We start from the raw sequence: 27,876 nt of genomic DNA, 5'->3' as shown, positions 1-27,876 counted from the left end.
CAGATGTAAATGGTTGTTCTTTCTAGTGTGTGTTCAGGCCATGTTATAAATAGCATTGCAATATATTTACTTAAATTGTGTGTTAGCTACTAAACAGTAATTAGTCATGGTTATACTGTTTAAATGTTATTTTGTATAAACTGTTGTACACATGTGCTTAAGTCATCTGCCTGGCTATGTGTTATCTGATTGTTGTCGTTTGTGAAACCCCTCCTCCCCACCGCCTCCCCCTGATCGCGGCCCCGAGCCAGCCAGCAGCACCGCAGAGTTCAGTTCACTCGGGCCGGGGAGAGGAATTGAGAGGGGCGCCGCGCGGCTCAGGGACCAGACCTGACAGTAAACTGACTCGGAATGGATACTCACGACACATATTTACATCTCCGTAAGTCGCAGTGTCTTTTCATTTCCTGTTCCTGCTCTTCAGTATCATCTTTGCGCAGTTGCCCGTGCCGTTTGCAGCCACACGCGTGCGTGCGTGCCGTCAAAGTTTAATTAAACAACTTCGCTGATGAACTTCAGTTCAGACTGATTATTGTCCTATCAACCCGCGTGCTTTGCTGTCAGGTGACCACTCCGCGGTTTACATGCACGGTTGGCATTTTAATTGCATTTATAATCAATCGCCCTCCTAGCAATAGACCTCCTATTGTGTCGGATTCGTTTTTTATTGCTTTTGAGGAGATTTCGTGTACAGCATAGGAATGTTTATTCCGCGACTTTTTTCAGGAGTGAAGGCGAATGACATATTATTTTAGACAAAGTCAGAGACAACTCTTGCCATTTCTAATGTTAGTCTATAGTGTTGAGTGTAAGTCATAAGTCTCGAATCAAATAACTAGCCAGTTTGACAGACCTAATTAAAGTGCATGACGCTCTTAACCCAACCTGACATTGTCATGTTACGTTTTAATGAATTTACTAAATGTTTAATAATGTATTCAGATTAAAAAACTTCAGCAGAGTACAATAGATTATCACATGTTACTATCCCCTTAAATATAATTTAAGATGTTTTGTGTGTTGGAATATTGTAGGTTTTTGGTTGGTCCACTCTGGTTATTAGCTGGTCATCAGATGGTTGACCACCAGCTATCATGTTTTGACCATCTTGAGCTGGTTTGACCTGCAGGCAGCTCAAAGACTAGCTTATACCAGCTAATAGCCAGCTTAAAAACCATCTTCCATGTTCCAAAACACAGCTATACCTGCTTAAGATGGATTTCCCAGCAGAGCAAGAATTCAGCCTAATGTACATAGCCTATGCTTCTGAGGTAATATCAGATGTTTTTTTTATTTTCAATGAAGAATATGTATCAACAATGTTTTTACTCTATGTATTTTACAGAGATTTGTAGAGCAAACACAAGAATGCTGTATTAATAAGTTGTGGATAACAGAGAGCTTCATGCAAAAAGCTATAAGAATGGGAACTAATAATGATGAATACATATAGAATAGAATGCTGTAAATATGATACAGTCATGTGACGTAACGATGCAGGTTTTGAACTTTTTTGAACCAGGTTAACAAGGTTAAATTAATCACAGTGGTTAAGTGAACATCTATAGGCCTACACATTCAATTCCTTTTTAATGACATTTTACATGTATGCATTTGGCAGATGTTACTTTTATCCAAAGAACATGCATTCAGGGTTTATATTTTATTGCTTCATGCATTTCCTGGGAATGGAACCCTTGACCTTGGCATTGCTAGCAGCAACATGCTATACTGTTTGAGCTATAGGATTTTTTGATGTCACTGAAGCCATCTGTGCCTTTACTCTCAGCTTATTCTTGTTCCTTTCTGTAGACTTTCAGAGAAGTGTTTATAACTGACAACATTCCTCCACGTTTAACAATGTGAACCCACTCTGCAAGTCCAAAGACACATAGATGAGAAAAAAAGGAAACGTGTGTTACAGTCATCAGACAGGAGTGGCTCAGAGGCCTTTGTTATTGTCAGCTGTACACATGCTTTCAAACTGCTCACAACGGTTTCTGTAGATTTCCTATATGCGCTTAAGGCTTTCAACATGTGACTCACTGAGCAGCCTTGCCCTTAACATCACTTTCAAGAGAGTCAGAAAAGCCCAACTTTTGGGAAAGGCTTTGGGGGAAAACAAAGGATATGCATCCATGAGAAAAGAACATATTGGAGTGTGTTCTTTAGGCAAATGATCCTGTCAGTCTTTAGATTTTGAGATCATGACCAGCTGATTGTACTGATTAAAATTGGATGATTATTAAGATTAGTCCTTTTAAGGAGCAGTTTGACAATTAGTCATAACCTTTACACCGGTGGTGCTGCTACTGTAGATAAATGTATAGCTGCTATAGGTAAATGAACTAGATACTATTTCGGACCTCAGCTCTTATTAGCTCCTCATTCTGGATATAAACATGCTGGAGTAATATAAGTCTGGGGTGAAGTAGACTGGGGCAAGGGTGGAAATCTATTTTGATTGCTGGACATGTTCTGAGTGCTTCCTTGAGGACATGCTGCTTTGAAATGTTAGACGTGGACCCTTGCATCACAGTAGTGGGGTTGAACTGTGTTCACGTGCTTGTCAACATGGGTTGCAGGCAGCCTGTAAAATGTTTGAGGAGAAGTCTCTATGCTCTCCAATACAGTGATTTGGGGCTCACTGCTCAAGAAACATTTCATAGTGTTATCAATGTTGACAAAAGTTGTGCTGCTGATTATTTTTAAGGATTCTTTGATGAATAAAACGTTTAAAGGAACAGCATTTATTTGAAATGTAAAAATGTAAAACTCTTTACTAGGGAAATTGGATTCTTTTAGGCAGATAGCAATACTGATTTTGACAAACAACTGGCCAATTCTGATACCGACACTTGTCACTTGTCACTTTTTTCATTAAAATAGATTACTGTTTTGATCATGTTTTAAATTAGCAAAGTTCAAAAACACATGTATTAGGTATACTAGCTATAGTTTATTGCTGCATCATCAAATTATTTTCATTGAACTATTATTTTCATTTCATCCTTTTAACATTCAAAAGCCCAACATTATAAGAGGCACAAATAAGTCAACATGACAACCTTCAAAGATTATTTTTGCTATCAAATATTTCTTATTAACAACTAACTAACATTTGACTTGTTATTATAAAACATTCTTTAACAAATTGAAAGACATTATAATTAACTGTTAATTAATAAACTGTCAGTTTATATATTGGCTTTTTTCATGCTATAGCCGATATACCGATGGTTCTAAATTGATAAAAAATCGGCTGATTTAGGCGGTCGAAACATCAGTCCATCTTTAGTCTTTACTCTTTACTGTCACTTTTGATCAAGTTAATGCACCCTTACTGAATGAAAGTATTAATTTCTTTTTAAGAAAAATCTTTCCCCAACATTTTTCTTTCCCAACAAAGACCCCAATATTTTTAATAGTAGTGTGTACATATTCATACCCTCTTAATTATCCCAAGTCTAAGACTTATTAAAGATGGAAGACGATAATAATGTTTAAGTTTAATAATTTTTTAAGTTTAATGGTGATGTCAATGTTTTTGTTAGCAATAAGAAAAATGCAAGGAGATGGAGAACCTAATACTATTGTTTTGGTGATGTGGCTTCTAATATCTCTGCAGGCAGCTCCAATTGTGTCAATCTTCTGTGTGATCTCAACTCTCTTTTCATTCAGACTGATCCATGTGGGGCATTGCTTTTATTGGATGACATATTAAAGAGGCTTTTTTAGATTTACCCTAAAGGCATTCTGTCATAAAGTCAGCTCTCTCTACTGTCTCTCTGCCTCAATGAAACTGTAATGGTGGCATCATTATTGATATATTGTAGGCTTTAGTAGAAAGTGCTTTCAAGGGATCACTGTATCGAAATCTCTCAAAGTTTCATTTTATTATTTTTTGCACCGTTTTTTGCAATTAATTTAGCTCAAAATCCTCCATTGACTTGATGCTGATATGACACTGATATTTAATTCAGTAAATATGAAGTTGCAGTTGTTTGACGTCATTATATGATGCCAGTACTTTGTCTCTTTTTCTAGTTTTGTTTTTTTTATTAATACAATATAGTTTAAATGTTTGTGGTCGGTAAGATTATTTAACGTTTTTATGCTCACCAAGGCTGCATTTATTTGATCAAAATGCATTAAAAACAGTAATAATGTGAAATATTATTACTATTAAAATAACTCTCTATATTATATTAAAATTTAATTAATATAAATGTAGTAATTTTTCAGCATCATTACTCCAGTCTTCAGTGTCACATGATCCATCAGAAATCATTCATGCTGATTTGGTGCTTCAAAAAAATTTCTTATTATCAGTGTTGAAAACAGTTGTCCTGCTTAATATTTTTGTAATAATGTAAAAGTTACTGTGATTTTTGATCAATTTAATGCATTGCTGAATAAAACTATTAATTTCTTAAAAATATTCTTAATAATATTCAAGGTAATTTTTCTTCCTGTTCAGTGCTAATGTTGATTCATGGCACTGTCTTGAGATAGAAGTACATTAGATTATAGCAGGTGTGTGAGAGGAGGCTGCCAGACTTGGCTGTGAACTATGCTTCATAGTGTGTGTGTGTGTGTGTGTGTGTGTGTGTGTGTGTGTGTGTGTGTGTGTGTGTGTGTGTGTGTGTGTGTGTGTGTGTGTGTGTGTGTGTGTGTGTGTGTACATGTGTGAGAAAGACCTGCCATTGCCACTTTACTGACTTAAAGGATTAGTTCACTTCAGAATTAAAATTTCCTGATAATTTACTCACCCCCACGTCATCCAAGATGTTCATCTCTTTCTTTCTGCAGTCGAAAAGAAATTAAGGTTTTTGAGGAAAACATTCCAGGAATTTTCTCCATATAGTGGACTTCAATGGGGTACAAAGGTTTGAAGGTCCAAATTGCAGTTTCAATGCAGCTTCATTGGCTCTAAAAGACCCCAGAAGGAATAAGGATCTTATCTAGTGAAACGATATGTCATTTTCTGAAAAAAAAAAAAATATATATATATATATATATATATAACCACAAATGCTCGTCTTGCACTAGCTCTGCGATGCGCCACGCGTTACATAATCACATGCGTGATCCGGTTCAAAAAGTTAGGGTAAAGCGAAAAACTCCCATCTCATTTTCTCCTCCAACTTCAAAATCGTCAGACATCGTTGTTTTACCTTTTTTTATTTATTTTTATTTATAAATGGCGTTTGACTTAGTCTTTGCACGTTCGCTTTATAAACACTAGGTTGGTACTTCCGCCTATGTCACGTGTGACCTTTCAACATGATTAGGCCTACGTAATGTGTGGCGTTTCGTAGAGCTAGTGCAAGACGAGCATTTGTGGTTAAAAAGTACCGGTATATAAATGTTTTTGTTGTTTTTTTTAGAAAATGACAGATCGTTTCGCTAGATAAGACCCTTATTCCTTAGCTGGGATTGTGTAGAGCCCTTTGAAGCTTCATTGAAACTGCAACTGTTGTACCCCGTTGAAGTCCACTATATGGAGAAAAATCCTGGAATGTTTTCCTCAAAATCTTCATTTCTTTTCAACTGAAAAAGACAGACATGAACATGGGGCTGAGTAAATTACCAGGAAATTTTAATTCTGAATTGAACTAATCCTTTAATAGAAGTATTCATATGCCCATCTTACTATTATACTATGGTAATTAGAATTTATTTGATAATCAGATGTTTTCTGTAAATATGATCTTAAAATCTGAATCAAACAAATTGCTTTGTTATTTGAATCTCACACACACTTGAGCACACTTCATCCCTGGCCGGGCAACAGGTGGCCCATCTGGGCTGATAGATTTAATGATACCCTGAGCCTCTGTCCGGGCAGACGTGGTCTGTGCAGAAGGAGTCTTGTCAAAGCTTGGAGGGAGGCTGATCTTTGTGGCAGTAAACGGTTCTTGCTGGATTCAATCGTTGATAATCCGAGTAATCCCATAAACTAGCAGACTCCTCCCCGCGGATCCTTCCCCTACGGCCGTCCTGTTTCGCTCATATCCCATCTGTTCCATCAGCGGAGTGAGTCTGTGTTCGGACAGGTGCTCTACTGTTCCCGGTGAGGTTTAGTTGAGTGGTGCTCGCGGTCATGTGGCATCCGCCGGTGTTGCCTCTTCACGATCAGAGTCACGGCAGAGAGAATGGTCACTACAACCACCGTGAGTATCTGATAATAATACCAGGTCCCAAACTGCTATGCTTATGCTCTCAGGAAGTACACGATTGGTGCATCCTAGGGGGAGATGAGAGAACTGTGCTGTGTAAAACAATTGGAAAAACACTTGAAATCTGATTAGATTGTGATACTTGCAGTTTTAGGGATGTGTTGGTATGTGTTTTTTTGTCATGAGTAAATAAGCTGTTGATACCTTTTATTATTTCTAAGCAAGGGATTAACTGCTTAAATTCACCACTAGAATTGGTTTGTAAAGTAATTATTGTTTTCAAACAGGTTTCCTGATCTCTTCACCTGTCATTGGTTGGACAAACGAATAGTCCCACCCCAAACTGATGATGTCTAACCTACAAAATTTGTTTAATTGATGTAAAAATTGGTTTAATTGTAGTAACTCAAAATAGTCAGGTTGATTCAATCATATTTAATAATATATTTGACTTACTCAACCAACACATGAAGGATTTGTAGTTTTTTTGTTTTGTTTTTGTTATTGATTGTTTTTTGGTGGGAGTTTGCTTGATTTTGGTTTATTTTATTCTGAATTATAATATATGTATTATAAGCTAAAGGGTTTTTAAAAGTCTCTTTTGGTCACCAAGACTGCATTTATTTGTTCCAACATACAGTAAAAACAGTAATATTATATATATATATATTAGCTTGTTTGTAATTAACCTGTAACCTCTGCTCTCAGCCGTTGACAGTGAAAATACTTGGCAAGGCTCTTTACTCTAATGCTGTTTAAATGGAGTATTGTGGATATTTTAGGAAAGTCTGCTTGGATAAATCTATTTCCGGTACATCACTTTATATCTCACACATTTGCTTCACCCCCTCACTTCTTTTCTTCTCTGTTTCTCATGTGCTCTTTCTACACATTCACCATCTCTGTCTCTCTCTGACAATAGTTCTGTTGAGGGCATTTGTGGGTGTGGGTGTGTGTAAATACTTTTACTGACAAGGACAAACTCCCATTTGATCGCACAATAGAAAGCGGTGACGGAAGTTGTTGTCGCTGATTGATGGTCAGTCACTCTCTGTTGTTCTTTCTCTTTCTGTTTCTACCTTTCTCTGAATGTTGATGCAACAAATAAAACTTGTTAAAATTCTTAGATAGTGAGCTTGCATTCATTAATGTTTGCATGTCTCATTTTACAAATTAATGTAAATGAGATTACATTAATTAACCTTGGAGGTTAATTGGAACCTTGGACATCTAGGTGTCTTTTAATGGTATATTTGTTGTTTTGGAAATGAGGGCTAAAACATACATTGCAAGTATGTTGACATAACCTTCTAATTATCAGGTTTGTCTAGGCTTCTTAATTCCAGTGATGACAAATATTAAAGGGACAGTTTACCCAAAAATGACAATTCTGTCATCGTTAATTCACCCTCATGTTGTTCCAAAATTGTATGATTTTCTTTCTTCTGTGGAGAGAGTCAATGGGGTCCAAAACAACATTGGACATCATTTACTTATGGACAAAAAATATATATTTTTCAGAATATATTTTGGATGAATTGGAGCACCGACTCTGAGCTTAACCCCATCACCAGTACCTGAGCTCATTGATGATCATGTTTTTCTGTAGTTGTGTTCCAATATATAGTGGAAAACCTTCCCAGAAGAGTGGAATGCATTAGGGAGGACCAGCATTAATGTCTGGTTTTGTGATTAAGAAGCACAAGCGGGTGTGGTGTCCACATGCTTTATCCATAGTGTAGTTTGTTTACTTTAATCCAAATTTTTCTTTCTGTAAAACTTATTGGCAGGCAATATGTCAGCTGGGATTGTTTCTCCATTAAAATTGATTTCATAAACATACCTTAACTGCTAAACCACCTCAGACTAGTCGTAGGTACCATAAGAAAACCGTGTTTTGTAGCCCTGCAGGCTGCAGCTGCTTTTAATTGTTTCATATAAGACCATAACATCATTTGAATAGGGATTGACCAACACAGGCCATTTAGCAACATTTCTGCAAAATGATATTACGTTGCTTTTTGCATTTTTCTTGACACCTAAAGTGAAATGTTACGTTTTTAAAGAGTTGCGTTTAAAAGTACATTGAGTTTCATCCAAAACAGAAGAACTTGAATGTGGCAATGTGTTATTCAGTGGTTGTTGTACATATCATTAGTGTGATACTAAATGCTCTACCACCTACATTAAACCCTGCCCTAAACCTAACCGATAGAGTTAAGCAAACATGAGATAAAAATGCATGCAATTTTAGATTGCTTCTACAAGTGTTTTTGCTTTTTAATCGTGATTTGTGTTTCACAGGACCGCTCCTAAACGCAAGTGCAATACTGTACCAGATGAGTTACAGTGCAAGTTTACTACATCAAAACAATCATGCGCAATGGTAAAAGTGTTTTAAGGTCATAACATAATATTGTGCAAAGAACTGTGCATCTTTATTAACTGAAAATCTGCCTCTGTTATCATAATGTTAGTGTTTTACTGCCTCTAGTGTTCATTTGGAAACTGCAGGGAATTGAATGTATAGGTACGTTTATGGAGTTTTGCAAACATTTAGGTAGAGGTTTAGGTTTTTCCAAAGATCCGGTTAGGATTGGCAGTAGGTTAGTGTTTGGGATCAATACTGAGAAAAACATCTTTCAACATTTTATACGTTTGATTCAGCACTGACACTAGACTCCCTTTCTATCTTAATCTTTCCTTTTACTAGTTCTGTTTTATTTTTTTCTTCACCTCTCTCTTTTGTTGAAGTTACTAAAGGTTATGTGTGACAGTATTGTGGTTTCACACATGCTGCTGCTGTTTAATGCTGCTAGACTGTAACCTACACTGTAAAAAAATATTGGTGGTTTAACTTGAAAAAGTAAGTAACCTTAAAATTTTAAGTTCATTGAAATTAAAAAAAATGCTAATACAATGAAAGAGATTGGTTTAATTAGCAGAAACTCAAAATATTATCTTATCTGAACCACATAAATGATCTAAGTTGATTTGACAAAAGAAAAAATGTTGTGATAATAAATGTGTAGCAGTCTCCTTTGAAAGGTTAGTTCACCCAAAAATTCTGAAGAATTCTGTCATTAATTACTCACCCTCATGTCGTTCCAAACCCGAAAGACTTTCGTTCATCTTCGTAACACAAATTAAGATATTTTTATGAAATCTTGAGAGCTTTCTCTACTCTCCATTGACAGCCTATAAAAGAAAATTTGACGCTTCAAAATGTTCATAAAGAGATCGTAAAACTAATCCATATGAATTGAGTGGTTTAGTCCAAATTTTCTGAAGAGACTCGATCGCTTTATATGATGAGCAGATTTAATTTAGGTGTCTACTCACATAAACATTGGTCAGCGAACATAAACAAAAGCTCAACCGAACATGAATGACACGCAAGAACAAACCTCTTCTGGAAGCTCAAACGTGCTGCGTAACCAATGAGGTTCATTCTTGTGTGTTACGCAACTGTTACGCAGTACTTTTGAGCAAGTTTCACTTGTATAGGCTGTCAAGAATGGAGTGTACAGAAAGCTCTCAGATTTAATAAAAATATCATCATTTGTGTTCCGGAGATGAAGGAAAGTCTTACTGGTTTGGAACGACACGAGGGTGAGTAAATAATGACAGAATTTACATTTTTGGGTGAATTAACCCTCTAATTTAAACACTTTTTGTGTGTAAAATGTGCGCAGTTGTTGCTCTGAGAAACTTGAGAGCTGCTTTCTTTATTGTAAGTCAATAAATAAATAAATTTTGGGTTACATGTCAAGGTTTCCCTATGAAGAGTCCTCTCTGTCATTAAAACTGAAAACATCTATTGACTATATCTATATATCCCAAGACAGCTTGTTTTCTAGAGAGAGGTGTGCACATATATTGAGGTGGGTGTTTGTGCCTTAAAGGCATAATATGTAAGATTTTTTCGCCACAAGAGGGCGCAGTTTCCAACAATAACAAAGGTGTAGGTTGATGACGCAGTGATGAGCTGAATGATGGGACTTGCTGTCAAGCTGATGGATCTAATAATGTTTATGGATGAGTGCAAACATTCATGTTTTTTAACATTACAGTGGTATGAAGCAGGTCGCGATTGCTAAAGAGACAGATATCGTGACGCGAGTCTCGCGGATATAAAGGAATAAGGGCATTTAATTCTACCGAACTACCCGCAAGTGCTGGATTACTCACACAGGTCAGTTTATTAGACGAATTAAACTTGTGAGGTAACGCAGCACTGCTTCACTTGGTCTAACGTTACACTATCACACTAAACGGCATTTAAATGTGTGTTGAAAGTTATAATGTTATACTACGTGTTAGTGCGTGTTTGATCGTTTGCTATACGAAACTAGCAGTAAGCTAGATCAAGATTAGAATAACATACTGACCATATTCTAACATTTCATCATGTTGAGCTAACGTTATATAACATTGATTTGTTTTATGTACATTTGCTCACCTGTCTAATAAAGCTGTCAAGTGGTGACTCGTGAAGCTCTGTCAAGTCCAAGTTAGTCGCGGACGTGGAGCTCTCGGCATCTCAAAAACGCCACGCTGATAATGATCCTCATTTTAGTTCTCCTTGTTTGTCCCAAAGTCTGCTTGCCATGGTCTATGTTTGAAAGAAACAAGAACTGCGTGCCGCCGCTAAACGTTACGCACTACGCAGTTGTCCACGTCTGTCGCCATGGTTACGTCATGGCTATGGCAGTATGACCGGAAACCGAGGATAGCGCGGATATTGCTTCATTGACAGGCGACATTTTTATCCGGGACGGCCACTTATTTAAAATTGGAATTTCTTTTGGGATATTGTAAGTACACAACTGCAGGAAATATGTCACACTGTGCAAGTGATTTTTGGATATTTTATTACAAAATTTTTACATATTGTACCTTTAACTGTTTCTATATGTCTTTTATCTGTCTCGGAAGAAACTTGATCCTCTGTTAAACCCTCAAGAACAAGCACAGTTTCAGGAATTTTGGAACAGAAATTGTTGTCTTGGGTAATTTTCCTAACTGGTCAGCTGGCTAGTGTGACCCTTATCCAGTGCATCCTACTGTTTGTTTGTTTTGTGCAACAACAGCTGGAGATAACAGTAACAGTAATTTTTCTAAAGAAATTATTATTTTGTTATGCATTTAACTGATCAAACACTTTTACATTTGTTACAAAAAAATATTTGTAATTTCCACAAAAAATATCAAGCATCACAACATTGATATGATTATTAATAAGAAATGTTTCCTGAGCACCAAATCAGCATATTAGAATGATTTCTGAAGGATCATGTGACATTGAAAACGAGTAATGATGCTAAAATTCAGCTTTGCCATCACAAGAATAAATCACATTTTAAAATATATTTAAATAGAAAACGGTTTAAATTGTAATCATATTTCACATAATTAACATAACATAATTTTACATTTTATTTTTTAATTATTACTGTTTTAATGTAGTTTTTGTCAAATAGATGCAGCCTTGGTGAGGAAAAAGAGATTTCTTTCAAAAACATAAAAAAAATCTTACCGACCCCAATAATGGTACATATATTCAGTGAGATCTATCAGAGAAGGATTGGTCAGACTCATTGAAAACCAGACAACTTGTGAGTTTGAGAGTCTTTTTGACCTGGCTGGCTAGTAAGATTCTTCATTTAATAAAAATCCGACTATTTTGGGAACCAGTGAATATAATGCAAATATAGTAGACGGGTCATCTTGACATTGTTTTGAGGTTCGCAGTTCTCCAGAATTCGGGCTATTGAGGGTCAACCGCTGCTTTTGAATTGTTTTCACTTTAGGTTCATTTTGACAAATAAAAGAGGTCTGGCTGCCGCTGAACACTGTTACTTCACGATATCTTGTGCAATGTTCAGTGGAACAGTCCCTGTGGATCTCTGCTGATTGTTACATTGTGACATTACCAGGGGTCATCAAGTGTATGATATCACAAACGTTTTTTTTTTTTAAGTTAAGTTAAAGCTTTATTTGCCATTTGTACCGGTACAGCTATACAGGTACATAGGAATTTTTTGTAGCAGAGCTCGTTGACTCGAAGAGCTCCGCAGCGTCGCACACGGAGGAGCGCCATGACATGACGGAGGAGCGCACGTAATTTTCTAGAAGGATTTTTAGTCCATTACTATACCATCCTCAATGCTACAGATTATCAGATGTCATATGATCTCGATGTGACAGGATGTTTTGAAACTGATTAATGTTCCTTTATTTCCTGAGGAGTTTGTTTCCAAATGTCAGCATATCGCCTCCCAAAATGTCCATTTTCAGACTGTAACTTTTACTGTACAGTATTAGCCGTCTGTCTGTCTGTGTCGATCTTTCTATCATCTGTCTGACTGTCTGTTTTTCTGTCCATCCTTCTTTATTTTACTCTTTCATGTGTGACTATAAGCATTTGTCAGCAGAAGTTATTTGAAATCTGAGTGATGCATGTGACAATGTGGTTGTTTTGAACAGATTATTAATACAGAGGTTACTACAGGACACACTCAGAGTTCATTGACTTCATTCCACTTCACTCAAGTCAAAATACATATTATTCTTTAGTATTCACTTAACTCTTACCTTGTCAAGCACTCACCCTGTCATCCACATAAAGCGGCAGTTATAGGCCTACAGTACAGTATATCTTTTGTGCAACAGAACACACACACACTCAAACACAAAATCCTTCTAGAAAATTACATTTCGTCAGTAATAGTGTTAGACAGTTTTCAATACTGCTCGTGAAAAAAATCCCAACATGCCCCAGACCTCCTGAGGCATGCACGAGTCCTGGTCATTTCCACCTTTGTCAGTGGTTCTGGGGACATGAGCATAAACATAATGCATTATTACAGCAGTACTGATAAGAAAAACATGAGCTGGGGAGTGTACATTCGTATGTGTTAACAACATTATAAGAACGGTGAATGAAATGTTTAGGTTGTAAAGATAGTATTATTGCCTGTAATAATTTTTTTTTAGATACAGATACGTTCAGAAGTAAATAAGATTACAAGAGGACGTTTATTGGCAGCACCCACGTGTAGATGCTATCTTCAGTGTATAGGTTAATCATTTACATATAAAGACTGTGTGCCGATAAACTAGTTTATGGTAACTGAAGTGTAGTGTGTGTAGTCCTGGGCTTTGGGGGATTTTGGACACATGGCGGTAATCAGGGTTGATTTAATGTCTTCCAGCTCTCCACAGCAGACTGGGATAGAGTGGGACAGTGTCCCATTCCTCAATCACTTCTGCCCCCCTTCCACCTTTTTGTGTCTGTTGCCCTTCCTTCAACCCCCATCTTCTTTGCTGAAGTGTCTGTAAATTGGTTGAAAATACTTGTCAGTGATGAGAAGAGAGTTTAGTGCCATTATTGATCAGATGTCAACTTCATTTAGGACAGAAATAAGCGATTCAAAAGATTAAGAAAGATGGGAACCTTTTTGGCTTTCATTAAGTGGGTGTGTGTGTGTTTGTGTGGTTCCAGCCAATAATACGCTGCTAAATCCGAAAAGCTAACTGTCAAAACCTACTTTAGGGACGTCCTTAAGAAAAAGTCAAAAATTTATTTTAATAACATGGCTTTATTTTGAAAAGTTTTTCTTTTAACTTAGCTATTTTGCATTATAACCAGCAGTTTAAGTTAGCTTATTGCAAGTTTTTACAATTTTACTTTTCTATGGAATCACATTCAGTATTTTTTTTATTCTGAAAATGCAAAATGGTTCTTTTAGCAGTAAGACTGGCATTGTTTGTAGTTGATACATTCTAATAAATAAATGAATCTAATCTAATCATCTGAATCTAAAACAATATAAGGTAATACAATTATATAATAATAAATTATATAATGTTATTAAAAAATAATTAAGATACACTGTAAAAAAATAAATGAGTCTGGCAGCTGTGGAATACAGTAAAAATGTAAACATATTTACAGAACAGATTTCTCCAAAAAAAACAAATACATTTTAAATGGAAAATAAAACTTTAGCAAGACCACGGTGCTGCTACTAACATCTGTTTTGTACTTTTAACATATAATGACATTCACCATAATAACACAAGAGAAAAGCCACATGATGAATCAAAGTTCATTATAAGTATGTTTCCACAAGCTGCGGGGAATATGTAAGATTCACACAGTGTCATACACACAAACACAAAACACCATCATGGTATGTAGTACTAACATGACACTAAAAATAATGCAATAGACATCATTTTATCAACATAAGATTTAACTCTAATGTACATAACTGAGAAGAAAAACTATGAAACATAATTATTAAAATTAAAAACCATAAAATGTGAAGTCACACAGGGAATTGTGGGAATGTCAGCTTCCAGTTTTTCACTGTAAATGATATGTTGATTTGTTATTTTTACTTTAAAAAATGGTACATTTTAACAGTATTTTACTGTAAAATTACACAAAATGTTAGGTTAGATCTATTACAGTTTTTCTCCTATATTCAATTCAATTCAATTCAAATTTATTTGTATAGCGCTTTTAACAATACATATTGTTTCAAAGCAGCTTTACAGAAAGTGCATTTCAGAAATGTACATAGAAAAAATACAGTTAGTTAATCATGTATTAATTTAGGGCATAACATATCGCCGGCGTTGAGTCGTCTCTTCACAGGCGTTTAGTCATCTCATCGCAAGTGTTGGGGCATCTGAAGTCTCCGTGAGAGGCTGGATACAAACTAGAGCTGACGAACGCTATTTACCTTGGGACTAGCGTCCTGAGATAACAGCAGAAAAGCAGATGGGAAATAATTAGCATAGCTGCTGTTCATAATATTAATGCATTCGATCTGATTCAACAGTAGTATAAAAGGTAAGCATTATGTGAATGCTTGGCTAAAGAGATGCCTCTTTAATCTAGTTTTAAACTGGGAAAGCGAGTCTGAGCCTCGAACAATATCAGGAAGGCTATTCCAGAGTTTAGGAGCTAAATGTGAGAACGCCCTCCCTCCTTTAGTGGACTTAGATATCCTAGGAATGACCAGAAATGACTGGTCCAGAAGCCTCGAATTTAGTGATCTTAAAGAACGCGATGGATGTAGGGGTCCATTAAATACACAGGTGCTAGACCATTTAGGGCTTTATAGGTCAGTAGTAATACTTTGTAATTGATACGGAACTTAATAGGTAACCAGTTAAAGCTGCAGTCCGTAGCTTTTTTGGTGTTAAAAATTATCCAAAATACATATTTGAGAAAATACATAACCAGCCAGTGTTCAAAACTATCTGCTTGCCTTAGCTCAATTCAAACCGGTAAGCTTGTAATAATGTTTTTAATTCCAGTGGTACTGGTGGATTTCCGCGGGTGATTCGAGCATGTCTTTGCGTCATTACGTCACATCTGTACACATAAAGAAGGAGTCTCGGCTAGTAGGCTATATTGCGTGTGAGGATGTTGGAGGTGGAGATTTATAGCCTTTTCTCGCAGCACTTGATATAATTAAACTTATCAATTTGATGGCGGATCCAGAAAGGTTCAAACGACAATCACCAGTGACAACAGATTCACCCGCTGTAAAATGCAAAAGAATGGCTAAAGAAGAAGAGACTGCAACCGGACCCATGCGAAAACAAGGATACATATCGGAAGGACATTACATGTAGTCACGCAATGCTTGCTTACGTTGTTAACATTAACAATTTGAGAACAAAGTATAATTTGCACAGTTTTGCGTGATATGATAACTTATAAGCGATTCTTAGATTTAATCAGCGCGATTTACTGCAATGTCAGAACCAGAACAAAAGTGGATGTTTCTTACTAGTTCAGATGACATTTTCCGGTGTAAATTCTTATGTTGGTCATATTTCCAAAAAGAATAATCTGTGATTTTGAATGCCAGTATCCACACCGGCGCTGTGATTGACAGCTGCACACTCTCCTCAAACATTGTGTTCATCCGCGCTGTGCCGTGTCGAGGGTGTTGCAGTACAACTCACGTAAAGTTAATAATTCCGCGAATGACTGCAATTGCAGATTTCGAACAGAGATGGCAACAAAGAGGAAAAACGCCGGACTGCAGCTTTAAGTTAAAGGCACAATATGTAGGGTTTTTTTGCCACAAGAGGGCGCAGTTTCCAACAATAACAAAGGTGTAGGTTGATGACGCAGTGATGAGCTGAATGATGGCACTTGCTGTCAAGCTGATGGATCTAATAATGTTTATGGATGAGTGCAAACATTCATGTTTTTTAACATTACAGTGGTATGAAGCAACTCGTGAAGCTGTGTCAAGTCCAAGTTAGTCGCGGACATGGAGCTCTCAGCATCTCAAAAACGTCACGCTGATAATGATCCTCATTTTAGTTCTCCTTGTTTGTCCCAAAGTCTGCTTGCCATGGTCTATGTTTGAAAGAAACAAGAACTGCGTGCCGCTAAACGTTACGCACTACGCAGTTGTCCACGTCTGTCGCCATGGTTACGTCATGGCTATGGCAGTATGAACGGAAACCGAGGATAGCGCGGATATTGCGTCATTGACAGGCGACATTTTTTTCTGGGACTGCCACTTATTTAAAATTGGAATTTCTCTAAAATAAAAAATCTTTGGAGACTTTTGGGATATTGTAGTACACAACTGCAGGAAATATATCATACTGTGCAAGTGATTTTTGGATATTTTATTAAAAAAATCTTACATATTGTACCTTTAAGTCCCGTATATAGTACGGGAACTTGCTTAACAGGTTTTTACTGTCGTCTTTTACAGTTAAAATTATTTACTGTGTAAAAAAAAAAATCAATAATTATTTGAAAACAATAGAAGTCTAAATGTTAATCATTATTTATATATCTAGATAAATGTGTGTCTTTTCTTTTGTACATTTTGTAATGGCGCACTCTCTTTATGTGGTCCATGTCGCTTTCCAGTCTGCTGGTCAGCTTTGTAAGTATTTGTAATTCTCTGTTAGCAAGCAACATTGATTGTTTTTCTCTTTTTTCCCATTTTGCATTTGTTTTCTCAGAGGAACAGTGTTAATAAACAATCGATAAGAAACGGTGAAAGAAAAAATCGAATATTTGTAAAAAATTTAAAAACTCATTTTACTATATGCAATACACAAATAATACAATAAATATAATAGATTCAGAATGAAATATAGAATAAAATAGTTAATGAATTTTCCCTCTCTCTATCATGTCATTGTGAATTATTAGTTAGTTAGTGAGAGGCTTAATGAATTAGAGCCCTGCTGGAGACTCCACACATCAGCAGAAGATTTTAGCTAGCCCCCTCTAAATCCTGATGTGTTCCAGCCCTTGAATCTTGCCATGTTCATTGAAACGATACAGCTTTCTCTGTTTTGAGTGTACAGAGTATCTATGAGGATACTGATCGTTTTTTGCATGAAATGCAAGGGTTTTTTGCAATGACAATGTACGTGATTGTGCCTGCACTGGCCTGTGCCATGTGGCCATGTGGTCTCCTCTGAACTTGATAGTAGTCTACCAAAGGCTGCACTTTCCTATCAGACAGCTGTACAAAGGTCATGGGCACTGCAGTGTCATTGTGAAATCCTGATGAATGTCTGGCACATGGACTGTCTCAGAAGAATAAGATCTGAATTATCAGCCAAAGGTTGATGCATCTAAAAATACAAAAGTTGTTTTTAACTTTATGAAATGCAAGTCTGCAGAGATAGAGATAAAGTATCCTGCCATCTACAGGATGTCAGTTTCGATATCTTCCATTATACTTGTATATTTTAAAGTCAAAATAAATTGCACAAGCCATTTTATTTCTGTATGTCCTATATTTTGGAGTTAAAGTTAAGAAATATATATTGTGATAAGGGGAATCCTATACATCCTTCTCTAACCCACAAAAATAATCGGTATTACTTTGATCGTCAACATTAGTTTGCCGTGTTTTTTTGTTTTGTTTTGTTGTTGTTGTTTTTTTGGTCAAATTTAAAGATGCAGTACCAAAGCCATAAAAATGTTGCTTCACGCGTTTGACTTTGTGGTATGATTTGAATGTAATCGATCTGGTGGGACATTTGAGGATAGGCTGACATGTGGATCACTGGTTGGCCATGTTTCCTCCCTACAAATGGTATCTTGACCATCCGCTACAGATATTTTCCCTTCTGCCCAGAGTCTTAAGACACACACACACACACACACACACACGCAACCAGCTCGAAAGAAAGCAGACAGACTGTGTGTTTATAACAGTGTATAAGTGCTGTAATGCTTGATTTTGCCTAGTTAATAATAATACAAAATGCTGGATCTATTCAGGTTTGAATAAAAGAAACTGCAAGATAGAGAATTAAATACACTCTTATCTCTAATATTACAAAAGAAGCTAATTTTAGACACTCGGGTCATGTTTCAAATACGCTGAAATGTGTGGACAGAAATTCACATCATGATTAAGTTTAAATCAACTCTAGTTATGCATTTTGTGAGCTTGACAGAAAATGCTTCTCATTTAGCAAGTTTAAGAGGTTCATTCTTCAAAACTACATTTCCCATTATCAGCATGACATGAGAATGATAAAATATATAGATTATATGTAATGATTAAAGGAAATGTTTTGTCCTGATTTGAAATGATTGTTGCGTATTATGGTATTGTACTGTAGTTGATAGCTTGACTGTCATTAGTAAAATACAAGAGCTAAATAAAATCTACATTAATTCACGAGGGCTATCTTATTGTCAAAATCTTTCAAGTTCGCTGAAATGTTTGCATGGAAATTCATTTGAACGGCACCACCACAATATCAAGTTGGTAATGGTCATATTTACGTTAAATTGTTCATTTTCATTGTAGTTTGTATGCATTTAGTGCACTGTTACCAAGCTATAAAGCTCGACAGAACTCTTAACATGAGGATAATAGATGATTTAGATTAAAGATACTGATTAAAAAAGGAAAATGTTTTGTCCTTGTTGTTGTGTATTATGGTATTGTACTGTAGTTGAAAGCTTGATAGCCATTTAGTAAAATACGAGAGCTAAAATCTACATCAATGCCTGATGATCACCCTCTCTGGGTTTATATTGCAGTAATGCATTAAGCAGTAAATTAAAATAACCTGCCAGTAAATAACATAAACAGTTACAATGTTCATGTAAACGGTAAACTGTTACTTGTCAGTTTATCTGACCGAACGACGAATGAAGGTTTTGTGTTGCACATCTCAATAAAGTTAATTCATGTTAATTTAATCTTAGATTAATTTGATTTGATCTTCATCTTGATGAATGATGAAATGAGTTAACGGATTGCAACACTATCGGTATTGGCAAAAAGGTGCAACCTTTGCCCTGTGTGTGTCCTTGTACTACGTTAGATAGATTATGTGCTTGTTGTGGTACAAACTACCATTACCAGTATGTAGCACTCCATCAGCTGCTGACTGAATGGTTAAAGCAGAAAAGATTTAATCGACTCTCAGTCAAGTGTCCTCTTACATTTACTCAAACAGCACATTTTTTTATTACACATTACATTACACAGCACAGATTTAAACCTTATTAATGGAGGAAATTTATGTTTTGCAAAGGCACTCATGCCTCCACAGGTACTTGACGTTCCCGCGGGCACAGCTACTCGGTTCTCTGACGTCTGGACATGCTAAATAAAAACCTGTCACATTCTTTTTTTTATTTATATTTACACTGTAAAAAGGATTTTTTTTGTTTTGAAGTTGTAAATAATTAAGATTTTTGGACTATGTTTTGCAAGAAAATACTATTTCAGTTTCAAATTCAACATTTAATTCAGCGTGTCACTTGCGGTTTCTTTGTAATTCTTTGATTGCTCATGACATTCACTCAGAAATTGCTAGTACATTTCACATTTTTGCACTACATTTGAATTCCTCTTGTCTAATATGAATCGCTCTTTTCATCTCTTCGTAGACACCAGTGCTCTTAATTCACCCCCCTCTCAGCCGCCACCCATGAGCTCCATGGTGGGTCATCCGTCCGTCATCAGTTCCTCCCGCCCACTGCACTCTCCCATGAGCACCCTGGGCTCGTCCATGAATGGCCTGGCCTCTCCCTACTCAGTCATCGCCCCGTCTCTGGTCTCACCGTCCATTTCCTTGCCCTCTACACCCAGTATGGGCTTTAACACTCTCAACAGCCCTCAGGTAAGAACCTTCACATAATCCTGTGCTCTCTCAGGCTGACACCAACTAAAAGCAATAAAATCAGAGTCTAGCATGCCAACTTAGCTTTTCTTTCTAACTTGGGTACATATACAAAAAGTTCTGTCATGAAATTCTAGATGGCACAGGCTGATAGGTCTTTAACTCAATTGGCTTGCAATCACATCATCCTCTGTATGGATCAGCTGATTGGTGCCTGCTGTATCAGTACCCAATGAGCTGAGCTCGCTGCCCAACCTTCAAACACTTGTCAACATTTGCTGTAGCAGTTGCAGCACACTATTGGCAATAGCAAGTCCCGTACTTGCTCTGCAGCACCAGCAGCAGCAATAACCAATAACAGCAGCAGCAGCGTAGCAGATTTATTCCGCCAAGACCAAACATGTCAAAATTGTCATATCCGATTCCAATACCATGCCAAACACTGTTGTTTTGACAGAATTACATTTATTTGAATGTCGAGTACTGTATATTATCCCCTTTTAAATAAATAAATGCAAATCTCAAAAGCGCACAATAAATATACTCACAAACATTTTGAAATAGCAGTTTTAAATCAGTTATCGCACTGTCAAAATTATTTAAAAATAATAATAAAGTAAACTGCTTTTTATTCCCAAAATGAGATCATCTGAACTAAATTTAGTATGTTACTGAATTGCATACTTTACAATATTTAGTAGGTAGTAAGCTAGTATTTTCTATTCTAAGCTAGTATTTTCTATTCTGAACATTTAAGCTATACACTGTGATGTGCATCACGTTGTACCATGAATGTTGCTCATACTGTTGCCCTGGTGTTACAGAGGTCAGTTTATGTTTGTGTGTGTGTGTCTCATTTCTCCCTGGAGGCCAGAGAAAGCCATTGACTCAGACAAACGTTTTAAGCTTTTCTAGTCCAATGAAAGGACATCAATAACTGCAATAGTATGTACCGACAGACATATGCTTGAAATTATATATTGAAATGAAAAGAAAACGTGTTGAAAAACTTACAATGCTGCTGCAGCACACGCCATTCATTTTGCCTGGTGTTTCTTCTTCTGAAATTGTTACATGGGTGTTTCTTGGCCACTTTTTGGAGTTTTATCTCATCAAAATGAAGGCAAAAATATTTATTATATATTTATATATATATAATATATATTTATTATATATATATATATATATACACACAGTATATATAATATATTAGACTTTTTTTAATTTCTGACAGTCAAGTAGTGAAATTATCATATTTATTGTATGAAAATGATCAATGATGCTTTTTACCCATATTACAACAACAGAAAGTAAAGAAAAACCAAGGTATGTATCAAAGACATGGTTGTGTTATTTCCAATCAAGCTGTAATTTTGTCAAGTTATTAAAAATGTGAGAAAATGTAATTGTGTTTAGGGCTCAAAAAATTAGCTGTAAAGAACTAACTACAAAGAAGTTTCAGTTTTCTACCAATATAATTTCTGTCAAAGAATGTTATCAAACCAGTGTTGTTTTATGTATTATATATGTACTTGTATTCCTCATTGCTAAGTTGATTTGGATAAATGTGTCTGCTAAATGAATACATGTAAATAAATACTATTGTCATATTTATTAATATATATATTAATATTTCAATGTTTACATTTTAGTTACATTCTTATTTGTTTAATTATTTTAATATTTTTTTGTTTTTTTTAATATTTATATAGCTTTAATATTTATATGGCCATATCCTGCCACCTGCATACGGTGGCCGAGAGAGCTCAACGCGCTGCAACTGAAGAAAACACATGCAAATACAAAAAAACACATGCAAATAAAATAAAACGCATGCAAATAGAAAAAAAACGCGTGCAAATAAAAAAAAACACCCGCAAATTAAGAAAACATCTTCATCAGTTTCACAACACACGTGTGCTCCAAATACTCACAACACCACCAAATGCAAACGCGCTGCAAAAGCTCACAACACAAATACAGAAAACGCGCTGCAAATAACACAGAGCACAACGGAAATGTTTCCAGAGGAACCAAATAAGTGACGAACCCGGCTGGGACGTGCGTGCTGGCAGTGGCATAGATATCCATAAATCAATGCGTGCTGGTGCTTACAGCTTAAAATTATACTTTATTTATTTATTTTTGCAAAACATACAGAGATTACATTTTTTTTATGACATACAACTTGTATACAGTGTACAAAATGTATTAACAATGTGTTCAATGTCATCAGAATACAAATGAGAAAAGAATGAGCTGGAAACTAAAATAAATAAATAAAAAAGATAAAGAAGAAAATCATGAAGGAAAGATATTTATCTATACATCAGTTACACTGTACAAATTGTTTCATGTTATTACATTTTCATAAAGAAAAGTTTCGTAAGAAATGTTAGGTAATGTAGGGTCCAAAATTTTAAAGTTAAGACACACAGATATAACGCATATTTTAAAAGCTTTTTTGTAAACTAAAAATAAAAATGTATTTACATCCGTTATGTTGACCGCATTATATTTCTGTGGTAAGAACAGCTCTTCAGCTGATGGACGCTGTGCTGCGTTGTCATGGGAACATCCCAGGTGAAAATAATAAGGAAATTAATTTCAATTTCAATTTTATTAATGGATAGCCCCTTGAGATGCAACATCTCATTTTCAAGAGTGTCCATACATATAGACATAAAACTATATGTATGGACGCATAGATTTATGGATATCTATTCCAGCACGTCCCAGCCGGGTTCGTCACTTATTTGGTTCCTCTGGAAACATTTCCGTTGTGCTCTGTGTTATTTGCAGCGCGTTTTCTGTATTTGTGTTGTGAGCTTTTGCAGCACGTTTGTATTTGGTGGTGTTGTGAGTATTTGGAGCACACGTGTGTTGTGAAACTGATGAAGATGTTTTCTTAATTTGCGGGTGTTTTTTTTTTTATTTGCACGCGTTTTTTTCTATTTGCATGCGTTTTATTTTATTTGCATGTGTTTTTTTTGTAATTGCATGTGTTTTTTTGTATTTGCATGTGTTTTCTTCAGTTGCAGCGCGTTGAGCTCTCTCGGCCACCGTACCTGCAGGCTGAATAAAGTAGTGCAGAAAATAACGTGATGGAAAAATAGTAAATTCTCCTGAGAGAGAGACAAAATATCCCTCCCCTTTGAAATGTTATGTCAGTGCTCTCACAGCTACGTGTGTAATGGCCTTGTAAGGGTGAAGTCTGTTTTTGTGTGGTTGTGGATTCATGTGTGTGTGTGTGTGTCTGCTATGTTGAAAGGACACAAACAATCTGCTGTATTGTGACATAAACTCTACTCGTGTTTGCACTGTATGGTAAACTGTTTCCGTCTCTCTTCACCTCTCTTCCTGTCTCACAGATGAACTCTTTGAATGTGAATTGCTCAGAAGACATCAAGCCTCCACCAGGATTGGCTCCGCTGGGCAACATGAGCAGCTACCAGTGCAGTAGCCCTGGATCCCTCTCCAAACACATCTGTGCCATTTGTGGAGACCGATCTTCAGGTACAACTCACAGAGATGTTTGGATGTTGCTTTTGGTTTGGAAGTTAATGCAAGATACATCTCCATCTCTTCTGGGGTTCATGACAAATGTGGTTGTGTTTGCAGGGAAGCACTATGGTGTTTATAGTTGTGAAGGTTGCAAAGGCTTCTTTAAGAGGACCATCCGAAAAGACCTGACCTACACGTGTCGAGAAAACAAAGAGTGCCTGATCGACAAACGTCAGCGCAACCGCTGTCAATACTGCCGCTACCAGAAGTGCCTAGCCATGGGCATGAAGCGGGAAGGTTTGTGTTTGCTCCATAATTATTTGAAGTTTGAGCACTTAAAGACACTGAGGATAGGCCTTTTGGAAATTGTTTCTTTGACCTTTGAATTGCTGTTTTGTTTGGGGTGTTGTTTTTTTTGTGTGTTGTTTTTTTGTTGTTGTTGTTTTTGCTGCCTTTGTGGCCAGGTCACTCTTGTAAAAGTCTTGTAAAATTTTGGTTGCAGTTTATTTTACAGTCCTGTTCCGCATGTACTTATTATATTAATTACAATAACTAGGTACTAACCCTAAACCTTACCTTAACCAATGTAGTTACATGATATTACCCAGTACTTTCTTAGGCAAGTACACTGTAAGTACACATAAGTGCACATACTGCAAAATAAAGTGCAACTGAGATTTTAATTTTAATATTATGCTTTATTATATTATATATTATTGGTAGTATTTCTATCATTACCTTATATGACCGCTTTTATAATAGAATATATTATATTTATATTATAAATGTGTTTTATAATAATATCTAAAATATACTTTAAAATAAAATAAATCAAACCAAATAAAAATATAAACAACATTTTGAATTAAGTAAAATATATTTTAATATAGCACAGTTAAATAAAGGTTATAGGTGCACTATAAACTGTCTAGTCCTAAAGAAATTTCAAATGTGTGATCATTCTTAATTACGCTGATTTTGAATGTACTCATTTACTCTGCACTGCTTGACCTCTGTGATTCCCCGCAGCGGTTCAGGAAGAGAGGCAGCGTGGGAAGGAGAAAAGTGATAATGAGGTGGAATCAACGAGCAGTTTTAATGAAGAAATGCCTGTGGATAAGATTCTGGATGCAGAGCTTGCAGTCGAACCCAAGACTGAGACATACACAGAGAGCAGCCCTGACAACTCTGTAAGACACAGACATTTGGTCAATTACAATTTACACAATACATATCTGCTGACTTTAGCCTTGGGGGAAAAAAAGGTGAATTACTTTCTTTCTCTTTCACTTTACATCTTCGGGCCTCCCTCCTCAGACAAATGACCCAGTCACTAATATCTGCCATGCAGCTGACAAACAACTGTTCACTCTGGTGGAGTGGGCCAAGAGAATACCTAATTTCTCCGATCTGCCTCTGGATGATCAGGTCATTCTGCTTCGAGCAGGTATGAGACACTCACACAGATACACGAATATACATGACGAGGATACTGAAGTTACTGTTTACAAACAAGCGCTCAACTGAAAAACACATTTAAAACCACCAGCAGTGTGTTTTAGTATTATTTATATACTGTTATAGTGTTTATTAATATTTTGAATTAGCTTTTATTTTTTATATTATCAGTTTTCATTTTAGTTTTAGTATTTTTGTTGTGTGCTTATATCATTTTTTATATATTTCTATATAGCTATCATTTTTATTTAATTTTTAGTCATTTTAGTACTTCAACTTCAACTTTTAGTTGCAAATGTAGTAGTTTTAATTTTTGTATTTTAAGTTCAGGTTATTCATCTAATATTTACATTTGATTTTATTTCAATTGTCCAGGTCAAAGGGTCAGACAGAACTGTGTTGTTTGTGTAAGCGGGAATGCTGACCTCTGCTGGACAAACATGTCACATGCACTCATAAAATAGTCATCGCTAATGAAGAGCACTGTTTTGAGTTCATGAAGACAGAAGGGGATATAGAAATGATTTTCCTGCTATTCGTGTCATTTTTCTCCTTCAGGATGGAACGAGCTCCTCATTGCTTCATTCTCTCATCGCTCAATCACGGTTAAGGATGGCATCTTGCTGGGCACAGGTCTTCACGTCCACAGGAGCAGTGCTCACAGTGCAGGTGTGGGATCCATCTTCAACAGGTGAGGATCTTGTTTGTTTAGAGAATAATCAGAAAATCTGTAGCATTTATTTTATTACATCTACTGTGTGTGTATGTGTGTGTGTGTGACAGGGTACTGACTGAGCTGGTGTCTAAAATGAAGGATATGCAGATGGATAAGACAGAACTAGGCTGCCTTAGAGCCATCGTCCTCTTCAACCCTGGTGTGTTGCTCATTGCCATCTATATACACTTGTCTGCCGCATAGATAAAATAGATAATTTTATTTAATTTGAAGTTCTATAATATAATGTAATACAATATAAAATATAGTATAATCAAGTTAAAGGGATATTTCACCCAAAATTGTAAAAATATTAAATTATATTATATTACTCATAATATAATAATATTTTAGGTCAAATATCCCTTTAACTTTATTATATTATATTATATTATATTATATAAAATATTGTATTATATTTTATAATATAATATTCTCAGGGTAAAGGGATAGTTTGCCCAATATAATAATATAACAATAATTCTGTCATTATTCTAAACCCAGTGATTTTTTTTCTTTTGTGGAACTCAAAAAATACTTCTTTTTTTTTTTCATGTGATTACAGTGAATGGGAACTTTAATAAATTAGATGCAATGACATTTGTGAGATATTGATAGACATTATAAAGCATGCAAATTGCCTCGTCTCATAGACGCTAAAGGCTTGTCCAACCCAGTGGAGGTGGAGGCACTGAGGGAGAAAGTTTACGCCTCACTGGAGACCTACACTAAACACAAATACCCTGACCAGCCGGGCAGGTACAGCCCTACACATGTTTGTTCAGTAAATACTGATCATATCTATTGCTCATTCTTAATATTATCTGCTATCTTCTCTCACTGCTTAACAGGTTTGCTAAACTTTTGTTGCGTCTGCCTGCCCTCCGATCCATCGGGCTCAAGTGTTTGGAGCACCTATTTTTCTTCAAGCTGATTGGAGACACACCCATAGACACTTTCCTAATGGAGATGCTCGAAGCACCTCATCAGATCACGTGACACGAGTTCCAATGGACCATTTTTTGTACATATTATTATGTAACTAATATAATAACGAACTTGATTGAAGATATTGCAGTACGCTGCATATTTTATACCAAGCACAAATTATTATTATTATTATTATTTTATTTGCAGGGGAAACAGAGTAATTTTATTGGTATTGTATTGAAAAGAAATGTTTCTGTAAATAGATAATATCAGGTATACATTGTGGCAAGACAATGCAATAAAGAAATTATATTTTATTCAAGGAATATGCTTATCAAACCCAAACAATAATTTCTAAAATGAAGCTTAGAATTCTGTCCAAATAAATATTTAAATGCTATGACCTACTTTTTTTCTTTTCTTTTTGAATAAAAAAAGAAAGAGCAAGTTGTCATTTTCAATCAACCTTATTTTACTGAAGCATCTAACCTTTTTTCCCCCGCAGAACCAAAAGCCTTTAAAGGTCATAAATTGCAGCAAAACACTGTCTCATTAAAGGGTCACTCCACCCATTTGCATTAAGAGGTCCATTGTTAGACAACCAGTCATACTATTGAATGGTCGTGCAACATTCTTTCATTTTCCCCTGAGACAAGAGAAATCTACTATTTACCTTTTTCACTTCCTCCTACAATGACGCAAAAATCGTCATTTGACGTCATTGTAGGAGGAAGTGTAAAAAGGGGGGATTTCTGTATAGACTACAAGCACAAATTCCCACCCTTTCAAACCCGCCCATAGGGGGTTGTGCCTAATGCGCTAACAGAGCTATCACAGATCAGTGGGTGGGACTTCACTTGCAGATACTGAAAGCAATATCAGCCATCTTGTTTATAAGCTAAGCTAACAAGCGCTGTGGAGATA

At 36.0% G+C, this 27,876-nt stretch overlaps 1 protein-coding gene across 2 annotated transcripts; it reads left to right on the top strand.

Annotated features, from left to right (window-relative positions):
* The first annotated feature begins 238 nt into the window (after nt 1–238).
* On the top strand, nt 239–27,361 carry rxrgb (retinoid X receptor, gamma b). 2 transcript variants are annotated; one of them, XM_056269367.1, is made up of 10 exons: nt 239–382; nt 20,113–20,345; nt 23,717–23,861; nt 23,967–24,146; nt 24,879–25,039; nt 25,167–25,296; nt 25,866–25,998; nt 26,091–26,182; nt 26,676–26,781; nt 26,874–27,361. In XM_056269367.1, the coding sequence occupies exons 1-10, from the start codon at nt 352–354 to the stop codon at nt 27,019–27,021; spliced, it is 1,359 nt and encodes a 452-aa protein (XP_056125342.1). In that variant the 5' UTR covers nt 239–351; the 3' UTR covers nt 27,022–27,361. The 2 variants fall into 2 exon arrangements, with proteins under 2 accessions (XP_056125342.1, XP_056125341.1); XM_056269366.1 differs by lacking the exon at nt 239–382 and adding an exon at nt 6,062–6,176.
* The last annotated feature ends 515 nt before the right edge of the window (nt 27,362–27,876 follow it).

The sequence above is a fragment of the Rhinichthys klamathensis genome, unplaced genomic scaffold, assembly GCF_029890125.1.
Source record: "Rhinichthys klamathensis goyatoka isolate OS25496 unplaced genomic scaffold, OSU_Roscu_1.1 h1tg000281l_1, whole genome shotgun sequence".
Taxonomy (NCBI): domain Eukaryota; kingdom Metazoa; phylum Chordata; class Actinopteri; order Cypriniformes; family Leuciscidae; genus Rhinichthys; species Rhinichthys klamathensis.
This window is presented reverse-complemented; position numbering and strand designations above follow the sequence as displayed.

What these genes read in the sequence shown, in the direction of transcription:
- rxrgb (XM_056269366.1), top strand. Translation starts at nt 6,107, where the DNA reads ATGTGGCATCCGCCGGTGTTGCCTCTTCACGATCAGAGTCACGGCAGA. An exon ending in CATCGTCCTCTTCAACCCTG is followed by an intron (nt 26,183 to 26,675) that starts GTGTGTTGCTCA and finishes CTCGTCTCATAG; the next exon opens with ACGCTAAAGGCTTGTCCAAC. An exon ending in TACCCTGACCAGCCGGGCAG is followed by an intron (nt 26,782 to 26,873) that starts GTACAGCCCTAC and finishes ACTGCTTAACAG; the next exon opens with GTTTGCTAAACTTTTGTTGC.